At 34.2% G+C, this 11,997-nt stretch overlaps 2 protein-coding genes across 2 annotated transcripts; one reads left to right on the top strand and one right to left on the bottom strand.

Annotated features, from left to right (window-relative positions):
• The first annotated feature begins 5,440 nt into the window (after positions 1 to 5,440).
• Positions 5,441 to 6,095, top strand: LOC133854701 (flowering-promoting factor 1-like protein 2). Its single transcript, XM_062290959.1, has one exon. The coding sequence runs from the start codon at positions 5,497 to 5,499 to the stop codon at positions 5,821 to 5,823; it is 327 nt and encodes a 108-aa protein (XP_062146943.1). The 5' UTR covers positions 5,441 to 5,496; the 3' UTR covers positions 5,824 to 6,095.
• Positions 6,096 to 11,101: 5,006 nt separating this feature from the next.
• On the bottom strand, positions 11,102 to 11,680 carry LOC133854522 (uncharacterized). The gene has a single exon (XM_062290759.1). It carries the CDS (start codon positions 11,678 to 11,680, stop codon positions 11,102 to 11,104), a length of 579 nt encoding a protein of 192 aa, XP_062146743.1.
• Between the last annotated feature and the right edge of the window lie 317 nt (positions 11,681 to 11,997).

The following is an 11,997-nucleotide window of genomic DNA, read 5'->3' as shown; positions in this document are numbered from 1 at the left end:
TTGTGGTGTTCTTAGTCATGGAAGGCTAGTAACCTTAACTAAGGTTGATGATGAAACATTTCCAGTGATGACACTCACACTCTTGTTATACTACTTGCACATTTAATGATATATCATATTTGTTGTTCAAATTCCATTCATTTAATGCTTCATATTTTGCAATGAATGTGAGTGGTGGTAGATATAGGACATTTAATGTGTTTCAACCGATGGATACATTGTTTTATCAGTTTGAATGATGATATCCATTATGATTTGTTCATTGAATGGATACATTGAATGATTTGATTTCAAATGGGTACTCTTTGTGATTTATCTTTGAGTTGGATTCATTTAATGGTTCTAGAGTTAGTGGTTAAGACATTTGAGTGACATCCAGAGCTTAATGTTCTTTGGGTGTTCAAGTGGAAACCAAGAATGTGAGTTGTTGGATTTGGTTTGGTAGATTCCTTAGCCTTAGTTTCTTTTAATTTGCATATTTCATTTCATCTCTTTTATTTAGTCTTTTGTTCTTGAATTAATCCTCAAACCTTTGGAACTAGGTTAAAATGAGGTTGATTAAACGAGACACCAATATTTGACCATTTCCCTGTGGATTCGACCTCGCACTTGCACATAATATATTGCAAACGATTCGTGCGCTTGCGAGTACTCATCAAAACACACATCAAGTTTTTGGCGCCGTTGCCGAGGAAATCGGTTCAAAAATTAGTTTTTGTTTGATTGATTTTGTTTTTCTACTAGTTAGATAGATTTTTGTTTCATTTTTCTGTTGTTTAGCTTATGTTCTGTATTCTAAGTTCTTTCTTTGTTTCTTCCGAATCTGTTCTGCAGCTTCTGCAACTTACTGGGTGCCCTGAAGAATCGATCAATCGAAAATAAATTCGATCGATCGAAATAGACTTCGATCGAACGAATTTCCTGCACAGCAGCAGCTCGGAGCAAGGTGAGTATCTCTGTTCCAATACTTCTTTTATTCCATTTTGTTCATTTTTGTTCATAATTTGTTTCTGTTTAATAGTATTTTGTTGTTTGTTTAATTTTCTTTTAGTTCATTTCTGTGTAGTTTGTGTTTCATATTACCCTCAATTTGTTTTATTTTGTTCTAACACAAAAAAAGAAGAAGAAGAAGAAGAAGAGAGATTCTGTTCTGTTTTTGTTCCTGCAACATTTCAAAGATTCGATCGATCTACTACAATTTCGATCGATCGATTTTCGGTCGATCGACCTCAACCTAGAAGGCAGCTCCTGGATAAGATCAGTAGCAGAAATTTTTACCAAAAATTCTTTTTGGTCCCAATTTGTAAGTATTCTTATTTTTACTTTTGCTGCTATCTTTGTGTAAATTGTATGCATTTTTGTTAGTCTATACCTTTTATCTCAGTTGTGTTATTTTTCTTTTAAAAAAAAAACAAACATTTTTTGCTAGTGTGGGTCTACTTAGTTATCTAAGGGCAATGACAAGGTGAATTCTGGCAATGAAAGGTCTTGGGATTTAAGTGTGTCCAATGTAACCCCCCTTACCTACCTGAGAACTAGCCTAAATTGTACTTTGGAGAACTTTGCTCCCCATTAGCAAATTTTTTTTTTTTTTTTTTTTGTTTGTCTTTTGGTTAAACATTTGTGTATGTTTGGTGTATGCTTGGTAGAAGATCATTGAACCTAGACATCTTTAGATCCCGAAATTAACTAATCTTAATTTGAAGTATTTATACGATCTTCTATATACATATCATATATGCTATCATCCTTCAAAAAAAAAAAAAAGACTCATTTAATTAAACGGGTAAGATTTTTTAACTATAACTCTCTAATTTCGTATTGTTTTCATGTTGAATTCGTGAATCTTACCAAAACTTGAGACCCTTACAGTCATGGGTGCTAAGTCTCGTATTAACTCCTTATTAGATAATACCGGGCTTTATAACTAGTTAGTTTAAAATAATAGCATAAATTTAACTTTAACCCTGGCCTTTTCCTGAATCGATCGTTATACATGATTAGATGCGCAACTTTGCAGAAGCATGTATATATATATATATATATTTATATGCTTAATGCATTTGTACCTTATATTAACAAAGTGTTTGTGTAAAAGTCGTGGTGTGCTAGAGATTTGAATGTTTATCCATTTATCATGATCCTGGGTGGAGATACTACTTTCTTTGACATGTTATCTAAAGTTGAATCTCTATCCAAACCAAAACAAAATTCCAGGTGGAAATTCTGGAGTCGGTAAAACGAAAAAATCATATAAATATAAAGGATTATCGAAATCTCACAAGATTGTGATGGGTCTGCGACATTAGGATTTTATAGCATGCATAAAGAGGAACATACACAAACAAAAGCAGAACTTATGCTTGGGGATTGAATGCCTAAAGGCATGCAAAGAAAGAAAGCTAGATCGAGAGATCTAGATTTGAATTATTGCGTACGTGTGTTCTTGCAGCTAGCTGGGAGCTTACTGGATTTTTGGTCATGATGGGGGAAATGGGAATAGAATCACTATTCCACTTCAAGACTGATCAAAAGTTGATCAGGACCACCATTGGCTCAAGTCAGCATTGCACGCGCACTGCATTCTGTGTTGTCCTTGAATGACAATGATCACATTATTAATTTATAGTAATTAATTATAGTTATTTTTATGGACCATATCCTTGTAGTTGTAGTATTTGAGATTGATAAAATGCTTCGGCGGCTTGAAGGGAAGATCGTTGAATATATAACATAATTGGAACCAAATCCAAAAGCTTAACTGGTAGTGTCTCTCACATTATAAACAATATGTATGTACATTTCGTGTATATATAGTAATGCTTGAGACATGTACGCACCCTAGCTAGGTTAGAATTTTTTTTTATTTTTTTATTTTTTATTTGTTCAGTCTATTAAATTAAAATGAGTTCAAAACCCATGTAAGTTTGATGTCGGCCTACCTAAATATTATTTTATTTAAAAAAAATTACTTTCTAGCTCTTAATCCATGAAATGCTGCTGTCATGAAAAATGATAAAGTATGGACAACTACTATCCAAGAGGGTAGCAAAGGTTTCATGCTCACGAAAGATTTTGACAAGACGAGAAGTAAAAGGCCTTGTAGATGGTGGACCAGATAGCCCATGTGATGCCATGTGGGAAACATCGCATTTTTACGCCATAAAAAATCATGAACTTGTAAGCACAAGGGAAAAACCATATGCCAGTCAGAAACGAAGCCTATAGGCTATAGGTAGCGATGGAGCTGGAGGTGGTCCTTTTGACGATTAAGCTATATACTCAAAAGGCCTCGATCAATATTTATCAGTTGACTCACATGATCATATCAAAAAGTCTTCTCATTTTGTTCTATTAACGAATTGTGGGATGCCAATCTCTCTCTCTCTCTCTCTCACACACACACATAATTATATATATATATATATATATATATATATATATATATATATATATATATATATATATATATATATATATATATATATATATATATTATAAAACTGATTACGGACATGCAACAAGTGACTGTCCAATCATCAAAAGTATATCTAAAGAATATTATTGTCTTTTCATTAATGATTATATAAGTTGCATGCATATATATGTACTAATTCAATAATGATACTGTTTTAAAAAAAAAATCAATAATGATACCCACGGAGACTATATAAATATATAAAACAAAAACTACATGATTTTTATACCTTTTTTTTATTATTATTGATTTTTGTTATTATTTACTTTATCTCTGAAAAAAATTGAACAAATCCTATCCACAAATTATAGTTAAAGTTTCTTCATATACGACATCATACAAACATGGTACTGATGGAGTCATGCATGAGCATCGAATAAATAGAGATAAATCAAAGCTTTATACCAAATTAACTGGAATTGATTACATGGGACTCTTTTATGTCACTCGGTGATCTTGTCAAATGTCATATATATGTCCTCCTTAATTTATCTCTTTGTCTGACTACCATAAAGTTTGTTTGATAAAACTTTTTAAATTATGTTTTTAGTTCTAGCTATTTTAGAAGAAATAATTTTGATGTGACATAAAAAATATTTTTAAGAAAATTAACTTTTTCAAATGAGGTCATATATCTTTTTTAAGTTTTGAATTTGGCTTGATAAGTTGAATACTATGCGAATGGCGACAACAAGATTCAAATTTTAAGATCTTTATTTTATTATTATATTATTAAATTAATTATTGCCAATTCTAAAAATTTAAGCTAGCTAATAAAAATAAATAAATTTAATTATTTAATTTATATTTTAATACACTTAAAATATATATTAATATTCTGCTTATGGGTATTTTATCTTATCAATGTGATGTGATTGTACCTTTATCTTTTACATTTGTTCTTGTGTCTTTTGTTATCTCTTATATAACAGAAATATTGCGTAATACATTCCCAACGTGTGTGTATATATACATAGAGGAATGCTAGGCATCTAAATACTTATTTTTAGAATTTAGTTCTAAACTGATGTGTTACAATCCCATGAGATCTATCATTTTGGAAAATGTACCACAATCTCATAGAATTGTGACACATCAGTTTGGAACTAAATTTTGAAAAAAAATGTTAAGATATTGTCTAGCATTTATATATATATATATATATATATATATATATCCAGCACCTCACAAAATGATAGATTAATTGTTAAGGGCGGCCGCCTAGCAAGCTTCATGGCGAAGTAATCTTTAAATGGATCCATAAATGAATTAATCGAAAATTTGGGTCACTTTAGTACCATTCCCTAAGTAGACATGACAGGGCATAAATTAAATAACCTTTTTTTTTTCTTTTTTTCCTGGTCTGGGGCCTCATTCTCAGAACCACAAACTGGAACATTCTGAAATTGATCTCAGTACATGCAACAGCAAGTGACTAAAAATGCCTTTAAGGTTTTTAGCTAGCCTAGGGTTTATCAATGTCATATCCCACCGATGTGGGAGTACCCCACAAAAAGAAAACCCTTTCAGCCACCAAACCCACCAACATCTCTCAAGAACAAGAACCAATTGGCTACAAGTATCTCCCCATGCCACTCCCTTCACGTGGACAGCTCGTGATGTAAGTAGGTGTAACTTCTTTTTATTATTTGACTTGTTCAATATTTTTTTCTTTCCCCCTTACTCAAAAACCTGGTTCCCAATACAAGATTCCCCATTGGAAAAGGTTGCAGAAACACAAAATATTCTTCCAAAGGATGGTACCCCTGTGCCCTAAATTACACCCTATCAGCATCCCTGTACCCTCCTATTTAAAAACATTTTGGACCCACTGTATCTAGATTCTCTACCAAAGCCAAACATTCCCACTCCCAAGAGTATTTTACTCTTGTTTTATCAGTCCCATCACCCATATATATACCCCTCCCTCCCTTTCCATCTTCCTCACCAATTAAACCACGTACTACCTTTCTTCTCCCAACAGAATTAAACACCCAGAAAAAAGGAAAAAAAAAAAAATGTCAGGTGTTTTGCGTTTCGACCCAGATGGCGTTTTTCACCTAGCGGAGGGCTCCTCCCATGGTGGTAGTAGTTCGAGGAAAAGGCAGGTTTTGGTGTACTTGCCGACCGGCCAGGTGGTCTCATCGTACTCTTCGCTTGAGCAAATGCTGACGGGGTTAGGTTGGGAGAGGTACTACAGAGGCGACCCTAACTTCTTTCAATTCCACAAGCATTCTTCCATCGACCTAATCTCTCTCCCTAGAGAATTCTCCAAGTTCGGCTCCATTCAAATGTTCGATATTGTTCTTAAAAACTCCGATACCTTCCGTGTCCGAGACATGTGAGTCCGTACGTCTGTTTGTCTGTCTGTCTCTCAACATATCATGCATGTGTTTCTCTCGTGTACGTGAGTTGTTGTCGGTTGTTGTTTGTGGTTTCTGGCTCCTGTGTTCTTGTTTAGTATTTTAATAAATTTAGTAGAAAGTTGGTGTCTTGTCTGTGCGTGGTACGTAGCTAATTTTGTAATTAATGCTTTTGCAAGTTCGTTAATATGAGTGTGGCTTTGTAATATGTTGTAATATTAATGCAAAATGCATGTCATGGGGATTTCACGTCAGCTTGACAGACTGGTTATTTATCTTCCTTCCCTTCACTTACTTCCATATTTGGCCTCCAAAAGGACAGCTTTTTACTTTTTTTTTTTTGAAAGTATTAACCATTAACCCAAAACACACGAAATACTCAAAAAAAATTACTTTTATCTTCCAGTCCCGTCACAATCGAAAGCAAAAATCACCCACTAAAAGGTTTTACAAAAGGAAAGCATTATGCTTGTGCCATATCAGCAAACTGATCAGTTTGGTGTGTTTTCTAATGAAGTGACAGTCGGCGCTTTAGCAACAATGATCTAGAGGTTAATGATAATAATTATAACGAAAGGAAGTGATGATGTGAGAGTGGTTAAAAGCATTGTTTTGAGAGGCATTCGTCACACTAGCCTGTAAAATTGCACAGCAGCCCATCTGATCACAAAGGGACGCCTATCTGCCTAATTAAGTATGTGGTGAAGGAGAAATTGGTTGAAAATACCCGGACGTACAACGACATTCAAAAGAGTAAATAAGTATTAAAAAAAAAAAAAGGAAAAGAATGAATAATGCTTTATACACATGCAGTACTACTATTTCCTTTTAATAAAAATTAATTTAAAGATAGATTGACAGTACTATATCAGTGTAGTGGAATATGCTCTCTCTCTCTCTTTATATATATATATATATATATATATATATATATATATATATATATATATATATAGCGTTATGCTAAAAGAATAAGGAAACAATGAAACAAAAACCAAGCCATATTAATTTTAGGAGCAACAATTGAATATAGACCCACAAGATCCTTACTCTCTTGTAAAGCCCACGAGATCCCCACTCATCTAAAATCAATAATTTAATTTTGATCCATCTATGAGGATGAGCTTTAATATTGGAGAGACACTTTTTTTTTTGGGGTTCACTCTCTTTTGATCACTTAAAGTTAGCATTCTATCATATATCCTCTTGTTAGGAGAGAGAGATCGAGAGAGAGGATGATAGATCATAGATAGATATAGATCCATTAGAATGACTTAATACAATCATATATAATGAGTGGAGTAGTAATTGTAAGACTGGCCGGCGTCGTAATTTAGAGGGACCCATGTATACAGAAAGAGGGAGAGAGGATGGGGGGTTCACGTGAAGCAGATGGTGACAGTTTATATATCACAAACGACCCAAGCTCATCAGATCGATTGACACTTTTCCAAATGGTGATGTGTGATGAATTGACCCACTTTCTCTAGTATGCAGTGGCCATGCACGTGGCACACATCCTTTAATTCTCTACATGAAGGCGAAATTTATTTATATAAATTGACCTAAAGCTTCACCTACGTACGTGTACGTGTGTATGTGTGACCACATTGCTTTGTTGGAGATACCGTGAAAAGCCTGGGTGCACATGAAACCTTGAAAAGCTAGATATGGCATTGCCATGCTTCTTTGTCTGCATTAACAAAGGCTCTCAAAGCTTTGGTAGCTGGCTGCAGAATCACATGTAGTAGTCCTATCCTGCAATTTGTAAGAGATCGAGTTCATATAAAACCACCTGACCAAATAAAGTTTGAGCTGTTTGGCTATTTATTCGAATAGATAGGTCATGCCCAAATAATAATGTAGGAGAAGACAAATGTTAGTGTTGGTTTATTTTATTTATGCATATGTGTTTTAGTTTTTCTTTTCGATAAGGATTGTGTTTTTCCTTTTTCATTAGGATTATGTTTTTATTTTTCAATTATAAATGTGCATGTGTTTTAGTTTTCCTTCTTCAATTAGGATTTTATTTTTATTTTTTCAGTTTCCTTGTTAAATTAGGAGATCTTGGTCTATACATGTGATACACGCTCAATGAAACAATTCAATTATGAAGTATCAATTAAAATTCAAAATCTTTCACAGTTATTTATGTATTAATTTGCATGCTTATTTAGGGCAATTATAATTTTTCTCTTTTCTATTTGTTATTTTCTTTCTTCTTGAATTTATTTTTTAATTTTTAAATCCTAATTTCTGTTGCTATCATAACAATCTTAGGTCTATCGGGTGCCAAATAATTTGAACAAAATATTGCTCGAATTCTTTATTGAAATTTTGCGCAAGAGTAAACCTGCACCGTACAAGGAAGTTGATTGTTGGCATCCAATTGGACTCATGTCTCCGGCCAATTTGACATGTGGAAACCCGTACAAGGGTTAAGCCCAAACGGGCCTGCCTTTTGAGTTTTAACATTCGTACTTGGAATGTGTATGATCGATCCAATAGCAAAATTATCCGCTAGTAAAATTTTAAATCCCATAGTAAAATTAAAAATTACACTATTGTACTATTGATTTGAGTTTTAAATAAAATAATTTCGTTTTTTTAAAATAAAAATTAATTTTTTTTCCCGAGTTTATAGGGGTATTTTTGTTAATTTTATTAAAAAAAAATTTCTTATGTTATTTCTGTCTTTTTGCTGACCTTGGGGTATATGAACTGTTTTCTTCATTTTAATTATCTACTTGTAAAATCCCATAGTACTATTTTTTAAGGTAAGAGAAATGGCTTACTTCTAATGAAAAAAATAATCGGAGATTGTGCAAAAATAAACGGTGGAGATTAATTTCAAGATTGTGGGAGTACAATTATTTTTTCACTAGCTAGAAATTAACAATCTCTCAGGTTTATTTTTTCTCGTGAGGATCTCCAATAATTTTTTCATAGGAAGCAAAGAGTTTGGAGTATTATATAATATTTATTATTATTGAATTTTTTACTCAGCCACGTGGCATCTAAATTTAAGATGAATTAGTTTTTTACACCATGAATTTTTAAAATGACTTTTGTTATACTTAAAAGTTTTCACTATATTTAATAGAATACTCGATCTGTGTACGTATGATATATGTCTCACCCTATCATGCATGTGACATGCATGCATGTACTGCACGCATGCAGGATTTTTTTTTTTTTTTTTCTCTTATTTTGATATTTTATTAGAAGCTTCTCATTTTTCCATTAATTTTTTCATAGGAAGCAAGCCAAGGACGGTCAGCTGCTATTCGTCATGGCGTTTCCAATGGAGGGGACGAGACACATGGAGTGATCTGTCTGAGTGGAGATGACAGAGCAGGAAAGGAGTGGAGGTCGAAAAGTACCTGAGCATCAAAGGTAACGACGGTGGAATGGTTTCGCAGAGAGAGTTGTTGTTGTTGTTGAATCCGTACCATCGTAGCTTCAAAATTCTCGGACAACCGTTGCATTTTGGGGGGCTTTTCAAATTTTAGGAATGTGTGAACAAGTGAAACAGTACTGGTCTCTGAGCTCGAGGTTGGGCTTTCAGAGATAGGCGAAAGGGTGTGGGAGTGAAGGAGAACTGGAGAAGAATGATGAAAAATACCTTTGAAGTTTCGAACCCACGATCTGAAATTGTATTATTTACTGTGCACTTAAGTTGGTTGTTGTGTTCCCCGTGTTTTCTTTAGAAAACAGAAAACCGTTTATGAAAACATCTTAAAGATGTTTCCATATTTTGTGTTTTTCCTGGTTTTTGTTTTCACTTGTTTTTGTTTTCAAAACATTTACCCAAACGGCCTAATCGCATTTGAAACGTGTTTCCCTATTTTGAAAACAGAAAACCTGTTTCCGAAACAGTAACCAAACAGGCTCAATCTCTCAGGTTTATTTTTGCTCATGAGGATCTCCAATAATTTTTTTCATAGGAAGCAAGCCAAACTCAATAAGAGTTTTGAGTATTATATAATATTTATTATTATTGAATTTTTTACTCAGCCTTGTGGCATCTAAATTTAAGATGAATTAGTTTTTTACACCATGAACTTTTAAATTGACTTTTGTTATACTTAAAAGTTTTCACTATATTTAATACACTACAAGAAATTCGCTCATTAGCGTCTACCCTTAGTGGACGCTAAAAGTCCAAAAGTCGACGCTAATGAATATTAGTGTCGACTATTGGACGCTAATAAGTTGATGTTGAAAGACCGACGCAGATGCTCATCTGCCGATCATCAGCGTCGACATAAGGGTCGACACTAATGATCGTTTATTAGTGTCGACAAATGTCGACGCTAATGCTATTCTCAGTCGACACTAAAACTTATACTACATTTATGATAAGTCGATGCTGATAATATATTATTAACGTCGACAACAATGTCGACGCTAATAGTATATCATCAGCGTCGACACTGTGGACGCTAATAACCTAAAAAAAAAATTAAAAAAAAAAATATTTTTAGTGGAGTAGCGCTAAAGCTTTTCAATATTTTTAAAAAATAAATTAATTATTTATACAGGATCATTAGCATCAACCCTAGAGTCGACGCTAATGACCTATTATCAGCGTCGACAAATATAAGTCGACGCTAATAATAGGCTATTAGCGTCTACATTTAGTGTCAACATTGATAATTATTTATTAGCGTCGACGTAAGTGGACGCTAATACTAAAATGTTGTTGCTATTTCTCAACCCGCGCGAGGTAAAATTTCCCACCAGGTTATTAGCGTCGACACCAAAGTTGACGCTAATAATGCGTTTTTTTGGACAATTAGCGTCAACTAACTTGTCGATGCTAATAATGTTAATAGTCGACGCTAATAGTCTATTATCAGTGTCGACTGCCAAAGTCGACGCTAATAGTCGACTATCAGCGTCAACTTTTTGTTGACACTGATAGTGTCGCCCCTAATGGGCGAATTTCTTGTAGTGATAGAATACTCGATCTGTGTACGTATGATATATGTCTCACCCTATCATGCATGTGACATGCATGCATGTACTGCATGCAGGATATTTTTTTTCCTCTTATTTTGATTTTTTATTAGAAGCTTCTCATTTTTCCATTAATTTTTTCAGAGAAAATTATTGTTATGGAATTAATTAATCATAAATTAAAGAGTATTGTTTTATTGGTCGTGGACGTTAACGCCTTGGAATAAGTTTTTTTTTTTGAACGAGAAAATCTGCTTCTTATTAACTGATAACATAAAATGATCCCCAATAAAAAAATCTAGAGACACAAACGTTCCCTAACAATAAGATCTGCAATACAGTTTGGAGGTTCCTCTAACCAAACATCCGAGAGATTTTGCTCCACTGCCAATCTAGCCAAAGTATGAGCTACATTGTTACACTCCCTTTTCACGTGAACAAAAGTGGCAGTTCTAAAACCTTGAAGCTCTTGTATTATACTTTCTGTGAGATGACCAGTTTTAGCTAGACGAGGAAGAGGGGAAATTATGTCATTCACTACCTGTGCTGCATCTCCTTCCAATATCACCTCAAGGAAACCAACCTCCTTACAAAACTTGACTGCCCAGAGTGCAGCCAAAGCTTCAGCCATACATGCTTCCGTTCTTTGGAAAAATACCATGCAACGTGCCCCCATAAAATCCCCCCTACTATCTCTTGCAACCATACCAAGCCCAATAGAGCTATTTTTTTGACTGATGGCTGCATCCCAATTGACTTTTATATGATCATTTGGAGGGGGCTTCCAAGCTTGTTGAAACCGCATTGGAGGCTCAGTATTTGACTCAGATGTAGACTGATCTGGATTTGAGCACCGCATAAATTCCTCCAGAGTCATTTTTGCTCATGCGAGTATGTCAGATGGGGAAGAAAAGACTCCTTCAAAAATAAAAGAGTTTCTTCTCAACCACAACCTTCTAGCCGTTATCACCATCAATTCCATAATTTCTTTTTTGAAACGCACCTGAAACTCTTCAAACAGAGTAAGGAAGGAGCTATAGTTGGTCTCACACTTCTGAAATTTTGACAGTGATCCTCCCCAGACATCCTGCGCGGCCGGACAAGTCCACAGAACATGGATAACAGTTTCCCTCTCCGTTTTACACACTGGACACAGGTCATCCTCAATCACTTTTCGGCGCACCAGGTTTACCC

The sequence above is a fragment of the Alnus glutinosa genome, chromosome 13, assembly GCF_958979055.1.
Source record: "Alnus glutinosa chromosome 13, dhAlnGlut1.1, whole genome shotgun sequence".
In the NCBI taxonomy this organism is placed as follows: Eukaryota; Viridiplantae; Streptophyta; class Magnoliopsida; order Fagales; family Betulaceae; genus Alnus; species Alnus glutinosa.
This window is presented reverse-complemented; position numbering and strand designations above follow the sequence as displayed.

What these genes read in the sequence shown, in the direction of transcription:
- LOC133854701 (XM_062290959.1), top strand. Translation starts at nt 5,497, where the DNA reads ATGTCAGGTGTTTTGCGTTTCGACCCAGATGGCGTTTTTCACCTAGCG.
- LOC133854522 (XM_062290759.1), bottom strand. Translation starts at nt 11,680, where the DNA reads ATGACTCTGGAGGAATTTATGCGGTGCTCAAATCCAGATCAGTCTACA.